Source organism: Apodemus sylvaticus, chromosome 7 (genome assembly GCF_947179515.1).
Source record: "Apodemus sylvaticus chromosome 7, mApoSyl1.1, whole genome shotgun sequence".
Lineage (NCBI taxonomy): Eukaryota > Metazoa > Chordata > Mammalia > Rodentia > Muridae > Apodemus > Apodemus sylvaticus.
In genome coordinates this window covers 121,788,273-121,806,246 of record NC_067478.1, presented here as the reverse complement: position 1 = coordinate 121,806,246, position 17,974 = coordinate 121,788,273, and the positions used below count along the sequence as shown (strand labels likewise).

The 17,974-nt window shown below is 41.2% G+C and overlaps 1 protein-coding gene across 1 annotated transcript in view; it reads left to right on the top strand.

Moving 5' to 3' along the window:
• Positions 1-17,974, top strand: part of Sesn3 (sestrin 3) — a 56,367-nt gene that overhangs the window by 25,846 nt on the left and 12,547 nt on the right. The window contains exons 2-6 of the mRNA XM_052189110.1: positions 7,062-7,127; positions 9,332-9,529; positions 10,961-11,143; positions 14,749-14,985; positions 15,981-16,155. Coding sequence (XP_052045070.1) covers positions 7,062-7,127; positions 9,332-9,529; positions 10,961-11,143; positions 14,749-14,985; positions 15,981-16,155 — 859 coding nt within the window. The remainder of the gene's footprint in view (positions 1-7,061; positions 7,128-9,331; positions 9,530-10,960; positions 11,144-14,748; positions 14,986-15,980; positions 16,156-17,974) is intronic.

Here is a 17,974-nt window from a genome sequence, read left to right as displayed (position 1 = left end):
AGTGGTACGCTTTCCAGGTTTTCTAGAGCAAGATGCCCTTCCTACAGGTAGGAGAGCTAAGGTGCTCTTTAGCATCTGTGAACTTCCAGCACAGTGCCCCGACCAGCTCCTGATGCTTTCTCTGTACTTCCTGGAAACTAGGTCAGAGTTAAGAGGAGAGAGGTCATGTCTGTTGCCATCCCCATTCCAAATCTTCCTCAGTAAGTGACTGTGGATCTCAGATATTACAGTATTATAAATGCAAGTATACCTCTTAATCAGGCCTGGGAGAGGGGTAATTTATAAAAGTCTGTTATATTTTTTTCTCAACATAGTAGGAAGAATTACACACTGGGAGTACGTAATGAGTTGCACACTGGGAATAGGCAAAAGTGCTTTAACCACTAACTCATCTCCCTAGCCCTGTTGCTACTTTGTTTCCAACCCAATTCCCCAGTAAAAGAAAGCTCAGCTCAGTCAGTGACATTACAAGCTAGAAGCCTAGATTGGGCAGAGCTCCCACTACACTACTCTATTTCCATCTATATTATCCCATATAACTTGCTGTTTCTCCAGGCTAGGAGCTTCTCTCTCTCTGCCGCCTCTCAGTTGATCTCCCGTAGCTCCTCCCCTTCCTGTTACCCCTCATCGCTCCTCCCCTCGACTCTCAGCTCCTCCCACTTCCTCCTGCTCAATCATTGGCTCAACCCTTTATTTGAAAAGTTAAGGTGGGGAGAAGGTTCACAAGGCAACTCCTCATCTGCTGCCCCATTGAGGAGTGGAATTAGCATCAAAATACAAGCCCAGGGCTATCCACAACATAACCCTGGGTTGAGATTTTTAAAGCAGTTCTGATTTGTTCCTCTCTATTTGACCTCTCCTTTTGAAATATACAATATCATTAGTATCTGCCAAAATCATATAGCTGAAATTAACTACCAAGGACCCAAACAGAGGCATCTGCATTACTTCTAAGCATAGTGCCAGTGGTCCAGCCCTGATCTTTCTGCAGTGATTCTGTTGAAATGGAGCATATATATGGTCAGTGCAAGGGAGACAACAACTGAAATACACTGTTCACATTATCAAGTCCAGTCAGATTTTTTTAATATCCACAACAGGACAGCTGGCCTAGGGCACAGGTCTCATCATTCAGATGTTTTCTTGTTGTATGTTGAAACTGTTAAACTGTCATCTGAGGCTACCTTTAAATGCTGTGGGGTTATACTTCTCTTTGCTAGTACCGTTTTATACATTAAGCAGACGGTGCTTAAAAACACACTGTGTTTTTTTAAAATTAGTCACACACATTGCTATTCATATTCTCACTGGAGTGAAGGCAGGAACAACAATAAAGTACTTCTGCCCACTCTTTACATTTTTGCTTTTGCATTTTCTAATGACACAAACTGAAGAAAAAATAAGTAAAAATTAAATTTAATCATTCAAAGCTTTTAGTAGCTTAGAATGTAGCAGTGAATTCTTGTTGGCAGTCAGTTTTTAGGGGCAAGTCATTTGCTGATTAATTTTAAAGACGCATGATTTTCAAAGTTTCTAACTTGCAAGTGTTTTGATTTTCTATTGGGGTTAATTTATATAAAGTGATCTAGTAAAGTGCTTAGCTCTTAAGTGTCAAAATAACTAATTTCTAAATCTATCTGAGCTTTAACCTTTCAGGGTTTTGTTTCCCAGCAGGTAATTGCTTAGTGGGAATGCTCTCAGCTTACTCCTGCCTAGGAGGTCCTCTCTGCAGCTCTGCCCACAAAGAGAAGATCTCCAGCAGCGCTGTTGAGATGACACCTGATAAAGCCGGCAGACATGAAGTAAAACTTATATTTTATGGACAGTTCTTGATTGAAATGACCAATCAATTTTCTTGAAAGAAATGATCTTTGTGAATGAAATGTGAAATAAGTCCATTTTGACTGTTGTCAAAAATATTTGGGAGCAAGCCGCAAATTAGATCCCACTGTGTGGAGCCCTTCAGTCCACCACACTCCTCTTTGTTTGCAACGGTGGAGCCAGCATTAGATAATTCCCCTTCATTTTCAGGGTTTTCAGAGTTATCAGTCTAAGGAGTGGCATCTTCTGGCTTTTCTATCGGCTAATTTCTTGGTTGTGTGCTTTTTCCACAATTACATCTTATTTATTTATTTATTTATTTATTTACTTCTCTACTTGTACATGTTGTGCTGGGGTCAACCCTGTAAAAACGGACATTTCCAAAGTCTCCCTTGTCCCAGAGTTAGGCCAATGGTGTGATGTACTGCCTTACTATACTGCAGAACTTTTGATAGTGATGGAATAGTCTGGAATCACGTGGCTTGGAAACTTTCCATGTTGTTTTTGAATCCTGGGCATGTAGGTAGGCGGTTGAGTCGTTAAATCTGTTACTTAATATTAGTAAATGTAAAATCCAGCAGCCAATGTGACTAGTGACTGCAGTGACGGCGTGATGGATGGCACAGCTAAGAAAATCTCCAGGCTGTCTCCTTCCTGTGTCTTTTACAAAAGCTAAATCAGATTGAGTAAGGGCCATAGTAAAATTCACTGATATGCTAGAAGGCTTTTAATTCCAAGAATAAATCATTAGCTTCATCACATGTAGTTAAAGAAAAGAACCTAGGGCATTTCCCCTCAGAATTAGTACATCTGGCTCGATGAGATGTCTCATGAGGTAAAGTCTGACAACTCACGTTTGTCCTCAGGACTTTGTGGAGGGTGCGAAATGACACCAGTTGTTCTCTGGCCCCTCCCTCCACCCCGTGGCATATATACCCACCGCACATACAAATAAATAGTGGAATATAATAAAAGTTTGAATTTAGTACAGCTGCAGGTTATTTTCTTTAATATAGAATAACCCCAGGTTTCCATGTCTGTGTGGCCTTTTTTCTCCTGTTGGAGAAAACGGGCAGAAGGAAGCTACAGTGCCTCATTTTCCACCAAGCTTAAACATATTTAAATTTGGTCAAATATGATCAGTGTCTATCACCCGGGACAACTGAGGCTGGGCTTTTAAAGTGGTTATCAGTAAGAATGAATTCAAGTTTCCAAGAAAAAGCTGAAGAAAAGTGGACGGTATTACACTCTACCCTATAGTTTAAAGGAAATCGCTTGGGACATTTTGGTTTCTTATTTCTCTTATGTTTGGTCGTACCTTATATCAGTGGTTCTCAACCTTCCTGATGCTTGCCACCCTTAAATACAGCTCCTCATGTTGTGGTGACCCCAACCACAAAATTATTTTTGTTCTATATTACAACTGTAAGTTTGCTACTGTTAAAAATCATAATGTAAATATTTGTGTTTTCTGATGGTCTCAGGAAACCCCCATGAAAGGGTCTTTTGACACCCCCCCCCCACAAGGGGGTTGTAACCCACAGGTTGAGAGTCAATGCCTTAAAACATACAGTAATTAAAAAGTGGCTGGTAATTTTTTTTCAGAGTGAAATGAGATCATAGTAAAATTGAAGATGTGCCTTAACCAGTTTTAAATTGGTTTTCAGCTTTTTAGAAATGCACACAACAGCCATTTAATGTAGCAGAGAAACACCAGAACGAATGCCTCATGCAGAAGCAGGACAGGGTGGTGAATTCAAAACTAGTACCAGTTAGAGAGGAACCAAGGGAGGATGGGATGACTCACACTTGAAATCCAAGAGAAGGCAGAGGCTGGAAGGTTTCTAAGATCCAGCTTGTCCTGCATGATTGAGTTCCAGGCTAGCCAGGGCTACATAGCATAAAAGGACCTGTCTCAAAACAAAACCATGCATACATACATACAGTACAATATGTGTGTCCATATGTGTCTTGGTTAGGATGTCACTGCTGTGAGCAGACACCATGGCCAAGGCAACTCTCATAAGGACAACATTTAATTGGGGCTGGCTTACAGGTTCAGAGGTACAGTCCAATATCAACAAGGCAGGAGCATGGCAGCATCCAGGCAGGCATGGTGCAGGAGGAGTTCTACATCTTATTCTGAAGGCAAACAGGAGAAAATGGGCTTCCAGGCTGCTATGATGAGGGTCTTAAAGCCCACACCAACAGTGACACACTTACTCCAACAAGGCCATACTTAACAAGGCCACACTCTAAATAGTGCCACTCCCTGGGCCAAGCATATACAAACCATAACAGTATATTTGTATTGTATAATACATTATACATATATAATACATATATAGTGTATAATAAACACACTATTACATACTATATATGTGTAATAGAAATATAGTATATATGTAAATGGGTGTGTGTGGGTATGTGAGAGAGAGAGAGAAGACAAAAGAAGATGATGTTAGCTCTTGATTCAATTTACTGAAAAAACAGTGTTCTCAAGTCAGTCTGTGCCACCATTCTCCTGGGCTCTCACCAGAGTTCTGCCATTTTCCTCTCAACGGCCCAGAAGCAGTGTCACCCCCAGAATAATGTGGCAAACATAGCTCTGGTCCTCATCTCTTTATTCAAATAAACATAAAGTAAAAGAACCCAAGCACATTACACTTTTAAAATTAGTGTGACAAAAATGAGCATTTTTGCTCTTCTGTAGCAGTTTGCAACTCTTTAAAGACTAATTATAATCTAAACCCCAGGAAGCCATGTTGCTGCAGAAACTGTGCTGAATCTCATGAACTGTGGCACAGGCCTCATCATGCATATGTTCCTACCAGCATCACTCATGGCCGAAGTGCACATCGCTGCAGTTGGAACAGCTAGCTTTTTCTTGATGGCTGTGAACACTCTTATCCTGGCCACAGTATGCGTGTGCCCACCAGTGTGGAGCAAATGATGTGCTTAGCTCTGTGCAGGCTGCCTTCTTAGTACCTGCTTAAAAACTAAAGGGTTGATGCTATGTTTATCTGCAAGCAGGAACCTTAAGTTAATGTTATAGTGAAAACACATTTCTTATTTAAATGTTGCCTGCTCCAGGATGTAATTTTCTAAGGAAAGTAACAGTTTCAAAATGTTAAGGTGAATTAAGTTGATTAATGTATTAACTCGGGATTTTTATAAAAATAGTATCTCAATCTGTCTCCAGAAACCCCTAATATACTTCCACGTAAGAGACTGTGTATTTTCTTCCCCTATATTTTTTTCTGCATTTTGTGTATTTTCCTATTTTACAGTATTCACTTCTCTCCATACTTACACTGGTTTCTCTTCAACCTTCATTTTCCCTTTGTAATCAGCTTCTTAGAAGCTTTGTTTATTTGAAATGATCAGTTTTCCAGGAAGTTGCTATTCCTGGATAACTAGTTCATGAAGTTCTAGACACAGTAGGGTGCATTTTTTATCCTTCTTTTGTGTACTTAGAGACAATGTAGCCAGTACAATGGCTATGTAACCTAGTGTAGTCTCCACCTAATGATCCCCCTGCCTGATTCTGCTAAGTGCTGGGATTACAGGGCGATTGTCTTATCATTTCATTTGTTGTCATTGGCAGATGGAACTGGGGTAATATAAATCTTCTATTCTGACTTTATTTTCTAGACAGATTACAGTTGATATAGATAAGAAATGCCAGAATGAGAAATTCTGAATGACTCCAGTTCACATGCTGCCCTCCAGTGTAGTCAAGCAGTCGATTGAGGGTGATTTGTCATCATTTTGTAATCTAGATGTGTTACTTGTTTGGAAACTTAAGCAGTTTAAAGTGTCATGTGATGCATACATGTTGCTAGAACCCTGACAGTTGATGGAGAGTGTGCCAGGCTCAGAAGGGTTGGGGCTGTGTCTGTTTTCCTACCCCTCTCCTTGGTCTATCACAATATTCAATTAGGCTCTCAAACAAATCATTGTTGAATACCCAACTGCCTACTTTTGCCAATTTGTTGTAAAACTGCTTCCTAATGAAGTATGGGACTTAAAGGATTTAAATAACTATTTTGTGTTCGGTAGGCTCTTTGATTTGTAAGGAACAAAAAGGACTAAAGTTACCCACAAACCAGGGGAGAGAGAAAGGACAAGAATGAATTAATGACCCTACTTAAGCTTTATTTTCCAGGAATCCATAGCAACCACTGGTCTCTGCTGCCCTGAGCTTGCCTTTTGTTCCCCTCGCCTCTGCATTGAGCAGCTTGTTTCTCCTGGCTCTGATTGCGTCATGTTCACATGGCTCTACTAGATAGTCCTGAGAAATTAGTAATGTGCACTAATTAATCTTAACTTGGTTTGGACAGAACTTATATACCCAGGAATCCATGGGTATACCAATGGACATATTCTAACATGAGTAATTATGAATCAGCCTCTGTTTGATCATTGGGGTCTTAGCACAGGCTGTGGCCAAGAGACTGGATCATATAGAGAAGACTTTGTCACTTTCAGATAAGGAACCACCTGAGTTACTTTCTTACCTTACAAGTGTCCTCAGGAGATTTTGAGGCATCTCAAGCTTTTAAAGCAAGCTTTTCTAATAGCCACAAGGTCTTTAATATTTTCCCTACATTATTATATAATATCCTTAATATTCCATTGAGTCTTTGTAACCATGCTGCTGTCCATAGCGTCATCTTGTGGCAGCAAAGGGCTGATTCTTAACTCAGAGTGTTACTTTTATCCAAAAAAAAATCAAGTAGCCCTTCCTCCTGTCCCCTCCTCACCCCCAACCCCCAGCATCTCTTCTCCTGGCTAAGAAAGAGGCCTCTTTGATTTATCTCTGACCTAACCTCACCCATGGAGAAGGAAGCAATCTCATTAAAATTTTCATAATTTATATAGAGAGACTTAAGTATGAACAAGAATATTAATATTCTTCAACAATACCCTACTGCAGCAGTGTAGCAACAGGTATGCATTTACATGAAGGTCAATGGCATCCCCTCCTATGAAGTGTAAGCTACGGCCCTATGATGAACGGTAACTGAGCTTCCCCAGCACTGCGGCAGTAGGGTATGTCCTCTTAGCTCACATAGACACAACCAGTGCTGCTCTGGGTTGACCTGGAACTCAGACTTCTTTGGGTTTTACATAATTATATTGACTCATTTATTTTAGTATGTTAGCTGAAAATATCGACCAATTTAAATTTTCTTGGTAAGTCATCTTAACACATTGAACTTTTCTTTTACAAACAGGACAAAAGAATCAGAGTGTCTCAACCCCTGACAAGAGGACCAAGTGCCTTTATTCCAGAGAAGGAAGTAAGTTCATTTGTTTTCAACACATTGTCTAGTCATAAACTAACTCTAAAACTGCATCCATTTCCCCATGTAAACATAGATGTGTTTTGTTGTTTAGTGTGTTGTTATTCATGTCAGAAAAACATAGAGTTGAATTTTCAGATTCATTAAGAATGTCTAAAGGTTTTTAAAGTTTAAAGAGACCAGCATTTCACAGTACTTATATCACATAATTGGGAAAAACTATTTTGAAATGAAACCTGAGTTTGTAGCTACACCTTTAAAAGACAGTAGACAATGTTTTCATTACTGGAAGTTACTCTTCTCATTTACACATTTGATTGGCAGGATCCCAGAAATGCTCCAACACAACAATTGTGCGTCTTTGGTAAGGGTTTTGTAACAAGATGGTAACTGCCAGCCATGAAGGTTGTCAGTGCCACAGTAAGGCTTCTGCTTGTTTTGCTGGTGTACATCTTGAGGTTTGGGGGTCTCTGTGCATTCCTAGAAGCCTCTTAGCTGGACCAGGCCGAGAACCACCACTGTTAAGGACAGACTTGTCTGCTTGAGGAGTGCCCAGTGTACATGGATGCTGTTGTCACATGGGCATTCTCTACGTGCGCAAGACATTCTTATCCTAAATAACTAGGGGCCTTGACTTCACCTTCCTGTCCCTGACATAGTGGCCTTCCCATTGAGCCAGAACTCAAGTGGAAGTGGTGTGACTCCAGAGCTCAGAGGTGGCAGTGTAGTGTACGAGAGTCACAATATTGCACGTTTGCCTCATGGCCCAGGGCTGCGCTTGCAGGATGCTGGCCTAGCACATATGAATGGCTCCCAAGGCCTTTTGGTATCTGAAGATAATCCAGTTTTTACGATCTGGTGCAGCATGTGAATCTAGTAACATATTGTGAAAGTCCTGTGAAAACTAAGAAACATCTGAAGAAAGCAAATCAAATATAGGAAAGAACTCTAGCCCTAATTATATTTGAGTCTGGATCCTTGTTGTTTTTTAGCTATTAGCTCAGTCCCCGTGGTTGACACAACAGGGAGATGGACCAAATGAAAGTCCCCAAGGTCCCATAGTGAACCAAGGTGGAGTTTCCTTTTGTGTTTATACCAGGATAACTAGAGTTTCTCACTTTTAGACACACTCCATTTAAGACTTAAGTCTTCCTCCATAAACTGTTCCTTTGTATAATTTATACTTCCCTGGAGTAACAAGAACTGAGAAGCCAGCTCTGAGAATTTCTTAACTACAGTGTCATCTTGAAAGGGCCAAACCTTTGGACTTCATGAGATCTCGTCAAAACCAGTTTGCTATTAACTAGATGCACAAAGTTGAGTTAAATCCAGAAACTGCTTCCTTATCTCTAAACTGAGGGACACATTCATCTTCCACCCAGAAGTATAACTCTGAAACACAGGAGAGACTTAAACCAGCAATGGAGTCATGCCTCGTGTGCATCCACTCCTGCAGAGCCGGCTCTTCCTTCCCACAGGTGTTAACAGTGTCCTCACACCGACCCACCAACTTGTGTGATGCCAGGCTGGCATGGTGCATAAGGCTACATATTATTTATTCTATTTTGAGAAAGTTCTTTGGTCCCTAGATGAAGGATGTAAGTCCAATTTTCATACCTTATTTTTAGTAATTATTATGATAGGCTTAAACTTGCAACAGTAGGATCTTGTGTCTTTATAAATTTTCATCACAAGTCATCATATGTTCCTGTATCTCTAAAAAGATACAAAGTGCTTTATCTATAAAACTGTTTAAAAATGTTGACTAGCAAAACAGCAAAGGATCAGATATTTGTCCAAAATAATGCAACTAGTGTCCTTTGTCATTTGATGAGAGGGACTGCATGCGACCCGTGCTGCCGGGCTCACCTCGCTACACTTGTGTGACAGTGGCCAGCAAGCTAGCTCTGAAGTCTGCATGCTCACTGCAGAGACAGATGGAGCTTCTTTCCTTGGCTTCATAGCTGCGTGTTTAATGTTTGATAACTTAACATTTGTTGTTTAATAAATTGTGGAACCAAAGCCAAAACTGAATGGTACTTTCTCTTTTTAAATGTCTGCTTCTAGTATGAGCAACTGCATAATTGCCATGTCTGTTAGCATCAAATGAATATGTATTTCTTCAGTGCAGGCAGAGTCCATGTAGAGCAGAGCTGCCTTTACATCAGTGTTCACCGCATTCTTTGCTTCTTGGTTGTAAGGTTGTCCAAGCAAACACAGCGGATGAACGAACCAACTTTCTTGTGGAAGAGTACTCTACATCCGGTCGCCTGGACAACATCACACAGGTGATGAGTTTGCACACTCAGTACCTGGAGTCTTTCTTGCGGAGCCAGTTCTACATGCTGCGTATGGATGGCCCCCTACCCCTCCCAGACAGGCACTACATTGCCATCATGGTAGGTGCTTATATCCTGCTATTCCCCACTGTCATGAATTAAATCCACATATTTTGTGTCCCTTCTAAGGTGTGTCCTTAGGAGAGGGTCTAAGTAAGTATGTGTGTGAGAGATGTGTTTTTTGGAGTGTGTGTGTGTGTGTGTGTAAGGTGTGTGGGCTGAGTATGCATATCCGTTTGTATATATAAATGACAGGTGTCTATGTGTACATATATATTTATGTTCGTACATGTGTGTATGTATATAGAGAGATGTTATATGTACATATATATGTATGTATATATACGTGAGTATGTGGGTATGCATGTATGTGTGTGTACATGTGTGTAAAGTTGAATGTACTTGTAGGAGGCATAAGTGAAGATGCCTCTGGTATCTCTTTGATACCTTCAGAGTGCTTTAAGCCACTTAATATGCTGAGTGTTTCTCCTTTAACCTTCAATAGAATTGTTTTCTCATACTTAGTTTCTCGTGATTAAAGATGGTTATTGGGTTCAGAATAATCCCCAACAGTTTTACTGTTGTTCTTGGGGTCTTTTTCTGCATAAGCTGCTTGTGACATTTTCTTAGTCATCTTATCCCTGAAGGCAGTCCCTGGTATGGGGTAGGAGAAAAGTTCCAGTTATCATTCGTGACAGGTCTTCATGAGCGAACACTGAGTGGACCACAGCACTGGAGTGGAGCTTTTGTTACAGGGTGGCTGCTTAGTCACAGTCAGCTGTGGGCCTGGCCTGGGGGAGGCTGTGATGGAGGCCGGAGCCAAGCCGTAAAGATGGCAGCCTGGCTGCTCTGGACTCCGGGCAAGCTCTCACATGAACTTGACAAAGACTATGATTTTTAGCAGACATTTTCAATGACTGGCTAAAAGCAGACAGGGCATGCTTGCTCACAAGACAGAGCATTGAGACAGAGATTTGAAAGAATAAAACAAGATTATCTTGCAAAAAGTAGCCACAGAAGAAAGGGCAAAAAAACATATCTTGATGGTCCCATTGACAGCGCCCAGATGACATTGAGTGCCTAAGGAGAGATGACTGACGTCTGTCTGAGCAGGTCTCTGAGGTCACAGAATTGTTAGGCTACATTACTAAGGAGCTGCTGCATTTTAAGTAGATCAGACTGTATCTTCCCCATGTAGACTTATGTGGTGCCTATGTATTTCCTAAAAACAGCTAGGCTAGTCCCAGGTCTATCTATACAAACTCAAGAGGGGTCGTTGGTTTTGTATGACAGGTATTTGCTTTTAAAACTGCAAGTCAGCCTCATGTATTGACTGAAGTTTCTCTAACAAGAATCTGGTAAACACTTTTGAAGAAGGAGAATGGTGTGAGGAAGGAGTTACTGATTACTGGTAATGACTCCATCTACGTTACCCACTTGTGGAAAGACCTACTCATGACTGTTCTCAGGAGACTTGTTTCTGTGTTTCAGGCCGCAGCCAGACACCAGTGTTCCTACCTAATAAACATGCATGTGGATGAATTTTTAAAGACCGGAGGGATTGCTGAGTGGCTCAATGGCTTGGAATATGTACCACAAAGACTGAGAAATCTTAATGAAATTAACAAGCTGCTGGCACACCGGCCCTGGCTGATCACGAAAGAGCACATTCAGGTACTGGGGTTTCTACACAGGTTCTCAGGGGCACTTGATGCTTGAGAGTTTGTGGGAGTTTGTTTTGTATAATACCTTTAATTTTTATGTTTGAAGTTATTATAATTCCAACCTTTCTCCCTTCCCCCTTTCCATCTGAACCCTCCCATATACCTCCTTTCTGTCTTTCAAGTTCATAGCCTCTTTTTCATTAATTGTTATTACATGCACATATATATGTATGTGAGTATATATGTATCCATATATACTCAATTTTACATACCTATATATAGAAACTTGAGAAATAAGAGATGCTATATTACATTTGTAAAAGATAATTAGAAATTTGGTGAGTTTCATTTAAGTGCAAATGAAAACTGACCCTCCACAAGGAGTCACTCATTGCCCTGAACTTGTGCTGTGAGGAAAGTTGGTTTCTGTTATTCAGGAGCTGATAGATCAAGAAGTCTACTAGCATCATGGGACACCTGACTTCTGGCCACTATTGTCAGCAATATGTGCCCTTTAGTTAGTAAATTCCATAAAGTGTTCTAAAGCCTTTGCTAGGTTCAACATTTCATAATTTAAGATTCATAAAGAAATGGTTTTGCAAATAAAAAACTGATTTTCCAGCTAGTATGGGAATTACTGGCCAGGTGAAAATGGAGCTGTGAGTATGAGCCTTTGTGTCGGACCAGCCCTGTCCGCCGTGCTCGGCAGGCTGTGCGGGAGGTGCCTCCACTTCCATGTCAGAAATGCACATGCTGTGTGAATACATAGAAATGCCCTTTAAAAATCACCACATTGTACCACATTTTTTACCCAGTTTCTAACCAAGCAGCCTGTGGTTTTTTGGTTGTTTGTTTTAAACTTAAATATTAGATTTTGATGACTTGGCACTCTGTGAAGAACAACACTGTTCTAGGTCTGTGTTGTGATTCCATGGAGTGTTAGTGAGATCAGAAATTGATAATTATTCTAATGTCATATCATAATTACTTTATACTGGAATCTTCGGTGAGCTGAAAAGATGAAAAACAAGTCTTGAATATGCTCGGATTTCAGGGGCTGAGAGACAGAACAGGACATGGTGTGGGCACACGTGAGTTGTAGCTAAGCAGGCTGGGGCCGCAAGTCTTGACTTGGAGGGCTTTTTTGTTTGTTTGGTTTGTTGTTTTGTTTTTCAAGATAGAGTTCCTCTATGTAGTCCTGACTGGCCCAGAACTCACTATGTAGACCAGGCTGGCCTCGAACTTAGAGAACTACCTGCCTCTGCTCCCAAGTGCTAAGATTGAAGGTGTGCGCCACCACTGCCCTGGTGCACTGGGCATGTGATTGCAAGTGATTGCAGAGGCCAGGGAGGTTCAGTGGGCATATGAAGTTTGCTTTTTAAAATTGCTGTTTGAGTTAGGTCTAAGAATAAGAAGTTTTCAAACTGAGATGAGCTGTTTCCTGTCACAGAGCAGTGTCATAGAGAAGATACTGCAGTCATATGTCACTGAAAGAGTAACTATCAACTATAGGAAACCAAAGTGGAGGAATTTAGGTGTTGGTAGGATATGAAAAGAATCAGATCCTCTGGTATGTGCCAGAAAAGGCTCCATTACAGAATCTGTATTTTACCCTGAGAAAGCTGTGATCTCCTAAGTTCTACTATCCCACAGAAGACATGATATAAGCTTCAAAGCATTTGTATTCTTTTTAAGTTTCTGTATTTGTATATTTTATTTGTATTTGCACTGCATCTGTCTATTGTGTCTAAATTTTATTTTGTAAGTATCTTTATGAACACATGCTGCATACAGGCCCAACTGTTACTGTTGGAAGTACATATGGCGTAAGGCGGCTTGTGCCAAGTCTTACGGGTATATTCCGTCACACGGGGTAGACTGATTATGAATGGTGCCCACCAGTAGCACAAGTACAGTCCGAGCGTGTATCTGAAAACTGATCTCTGTGTACACGTTCGTGTTGTGCCGTGTGAGACTAAGAAGGGAAGAAGGATGATGACAAATGTGTTCGCTCTTGTGGCATGAGTGTCACAGAAAACAGGGTTATGACTTGTACATGGTGGTACCAGTTCCCAGGCGTAAGGTGTCTCACTCAGGATGAAGACGAGAGTCGACATGGAATTGGGAAGGCAGGCACAGTGGCACTCTTTCTTAATTCCAGAACTTAGAAATGAAGTTAGGAGGGTGAGCAGTCTAAAGTCATTCTTGACTACATTATAAGCCAGGCCAGCCTGGGATACATGATGAGACCCTAAGGAGAGGTGGAGTGGGGCACAGGAAAAAAGGAAGGAAATCAGGTAGTACAAATTAGCCAAAGTCAAGTTGAAAGACCAAATCATCCACCCAGGTCTTAGGACTGTCTGAGGAACGAGGACTGTGTACAGGACAGGACCAGCCAGCATGCCAAAGGCACGTGGTGGTGATGAAGACCCGCTGAAGAGTTTAAAAGACGCTATAGCATGCAGAAGCTACTCACTGTAACAAATACCTGGGGTGGGGGCAGGGAGGAACAAGTCCGCATCCGTTCAGAAAGGAAGCAGGTAGGCGCAGCGCACCGTCCCTGTGCTCTTCAGTTAGCACACAGTACAGCCTCATAAAAGATGGAAGTGCCAGTCACAGATCTGAGCAGAAGAAAAGTATGTCTACAACTGTGGCTGTATCAAGATGATTTGTTTTTAAATAGAGAAGGGAACAGCATTGCCTGTGTGAACTGATGGGAAGGAGTCTCTGAGGAATGTGTTCATGGAATTTACCCTTGGAAGTGGCCCTGCAAAAAGGCAACTTACAGGAGAAAGGATTTATTGTAAATGACAATTGTAAGTTGCAGTCCATCAGTGATTGCTAGGAAGTCAAGGCAGGAGCGCCATCTCTCCTGGTGAGCAAACAGACGGAGGATGCAGGTGCTTGACTTGCTCAGCCTGCTCACCTCAACGCTCTCATAATTCAGGACCCTGCCCAATTTTAACACAGGCCTTCCAGTAGTCCAGTTAAGACACTCCCTCCCCGGGGCGCACGGTGACCTGTGCTTTATAGTTGACTTTAGATACAGTCAAGTCGACAGCCAAGATCGGGCATTACAAAGCATTGTTGCTTTTAATGGGCTTAATTCTGGCTCTGTCATTCTGCTATAGACCAAATAAAATAGCATATGAAAAATGTCCCCCGTTCTTGTTTCAGGGGATGTCATGTTTGGCCCTGTAGCATGGGGAGGCAGCAATCTCTCCCAGAAGCTTTCTTGAGGGAAGTCACACAACTATCCAGTTAAACTAGATTTTTATGTGGCTGTGGAACAGTATCCAAAACACCTGAAGATGAATTGCTTTACTAGAAATTGTCTAAGTCCCTTTCAGCTTTAATGTTTCTAATTCTCTTAACATCTTATTAAAAGAGTGTTTTAGAAGCAGAAGAATCATTGCATAATACGGTATTTGTTATAGCGAATGCCACAGCATAATTATGTTGTGAGGCTTTGGTAGTTTGCTTGTTACATTATGTGATCAAAGGTCTATCTTTAATGGATGAAGCATTTTCAAAGAATTTTAGTTTACTTTGCTTACAAGTGAGCATGTGAGACTGTGGCTTCCATGTTGACCTTGGCTCATGTTCTCATTTCAGAAACTTGTCAAAACTGGAGAAAATAATTGGTCCCTGCCTGAGCTAGTGCATGCCGTGGTCCTCCTGGCTCACTACCACGCTCTGGCCAGCTTTGTTTTCGGTAGTGGCATCAATCCAGAGAGAGACCCAGGAATCGCCAATGGGTTCAGACTAATCTCTGTGAGCAGCTTCTGTGTGTGTGACCTGGCCAATGACAACAGCATCGAAAACGCCTCCCTGGCGGGCAGCAACTTTGGGGTTCGTTTCCTGAACTGTTTCCCTAGTGAGAGTTCACTGTGACAAAATAGGATGTGTGCTTGTGAGATTCCTTTAGTACTGTAAAAGTTTCATCAATGCCTAAAGTCCCGACTTTTATTTTTATTTTTAAATTCGAGGATGTTATTGTACCCTACCTTCGCCATCCACCCCAAACTTTTAAGTTGTTATTATCCTGGGATTCCTGGCACCACGCTTGTGGTCTCCATGTGAACTTTAAACACATTATAACCAGGAAGATAAGTTTCTTTTTTAAATACAGACACCATATTTATGGAGTTCATGTTCCCACTGATGGTGAAAAAAAATCACGCTGAAATTTATCATTAAAATAACTTTGGTTTTCTTTTCTGAAATGTCCTTTTAAATATCTTCACTGCCCAGGTAACTTCATGGTCTTAATCTCTTAGTATACATCTGGCTGGATTTCTTTGGATTTCCTACACGTTTCTTGGCACCTTAAGCAAAGTAATATTGCTAGGAATAATAAAAAGAGGACTGTACTGCCAGACCCTTGAGCAGCAGGTCTCAAAGTGGTGCATCCATCCACGGTCTGCTGCGTGGCTAAGGAGGCAGAAAGGAGAAAGTTGGAAACTGCTTCAATTTTCAGTAAATTACAACTTGCTAGAATTCTGTTTTAACACACACACACACACACACATATGCATATGCACATACACACACTTTATATTCATAACTGAAGCAGTCTAATACATCTGAAAATATTTGCGTATGTCGTCTAATTGCTGTGGAGTTAAGTGTAAAAAGCAACTGCATAGCTTCCTGCCCCAGGTCTTGTTCCCCATGCCTAGCCCGAGTCAGTCACCTCCCTTCTAGCTCTGCCACATTTAGGAGATGCCTGTCAGTTACAGCTATGCCTAAATAACTGTCGTCTGTGCATGCTCAGTGGAGTTGCAGAGGGAGGGCTCCTGGGACCATCTGTACTGTCAGACCGACACTGTCTTCTGTCCCTCCAGATTGTGGATTCTCTAGGTGAGCTAGAAGCCTTAATGGAAAGGATGAAAAGGCTTCAGGAAGACAGGGAAGATGAAGAGACCACTCAGGAAGAAATGACCACGCGTTTTGAGAAGGAAAAGAAAGAAAGTCTCTTTGTGGTCCCTGGAGAAACTTTCCATTCGTTTCCTCACTCAGGTGTGTTTGTCCTTTCTCTTGGTTAAATGTTCAGAGACACAACGCCTTTAGCATTTTCCATACAGACACATGAAGAGCAGTGTGCTCCTGCTTCACTGACAGTGGGTCCATTCTCAGAAGCCTGCGATTGTGCAAACGCTATGCAGTGCACCCACAGCTGGGTGCACTGGGTGCTGTGGCTTCTGACCATGAGCAGTGTGTGGCATGCTAGTGTGCACTTACACACTTGAGGACTACTGTGCATAGATAGTAAATACATAAACCTGTAGGTGGTTGTGAGCTGTCATATGGCTGCTAGGACTGAGCCCTGGTCCTCTGAAATAGCAACAAATGCTCTTAACTGCTTCGCCATCTCTCCGCCTCTATATTCTGATTTAGATAAGTACACATATTTCATATATCAGTCATGCCATTGTATAAGTATTTTTTCCATTAACCATCAACAGTCCCAAATTTTCTAACTATAGAAAGATAATATAGAAAAAATGATCCTGTACAGTGGTTAATTGGTTCTTTTATGTAGATTTACCAATTTTAAAATGAAGGTAGAAGTCGAATTTTTCCTGTTTAAGAAAAAGTATTAGTATGACAAAGCTCCCAGATTCCATGTAGGGAAAGATACTTTTAGAAAGGATTCTAAAGAACCTTTCAACCCTGAAGAAAATACATGCTTGTTTTTTATTTTTATTTTTGTGTTTATTGTATTAGCATGTATTATCTTTATGAGAAGGTCACGCCAATACTACAATGGAGTAGTAGTAATGTCTCACATTACTAACTACTTAGATATTGAAAATTATATACACACACACAAACACACACACACACACATACACACATAATAGAGAAACCCTGTCTCAAAAAACAAAACAACAACAAAAGCCCAGAAATTTGTATATATGTCTCTAAAATGGTATTTCCTATTTAGTATAAACATAAATATAAGTTTATTTGGTGTTTGATGTTAAATATTGACATCACCATTAGTTCTAGGTTGTTGGTCACCTGAGTAGTAGTTTTAACTCTTCAAGGTAACTCGAGAAAGAATAGCACCAATCAGTTCCCTGTGAGTCTTACAAATACTGAGACGTACAGCTGATGCCAAACTGTGATTGGTCTATTAGACATCAGCCTATGATTGGCTGGCCCCATTGCTTTGTGCCAGTGGCAGCACAAATCCAGGAAGACACAGCAAGATCCTACAGTAACTTTGAGGGAACCCCAACCACCTAAACATCTCACAGGAGGCTCCACCTCCTACAGGTCCTTTGGTCCAGCCTTTCCCACGTGGACACTGGAGGAACCCAAGTGCAGTAAAATATAAGTAGTTAGGGGACCATCATATATCCTTTTTATGGATAGATTGCACTTAAGAAAACAGGTCTTGTCTACTGCTGTTTCTAAGTTATAAGGGTTCCCCCCCCCCAGGATTCACTTTTATATGTTATTTACTTTTTATTTTGAAATTAAAAGTTTAAAATTATATAAGAGCAAGACTAAACTGGTATTGAAGGCAAAGGAAGTGCTGTGACAGTCAAGTCTAGTGTCAGCATTTGCAACTGAATCCAGGGACAGGGGTCCAGGGCTAGGAAAAATGATAGTTCAGTACCACATGAACCCAGGGGCACGGGTCCAGGGGCTAGGAAAAATGATAGTTCAGTACCACAGGCATTCTTAGTTGGGTTTTACTTTGCAACTCACAAAACTAATAGGCTTGTCTGACTGTGATTACATTTTTACATTCTGTCATCATGGAGTGGTGGGGTGGATGAGAGAGAACATGACCTCTTTGAGTTAGGAGCTAACTTCAAAAATGCCA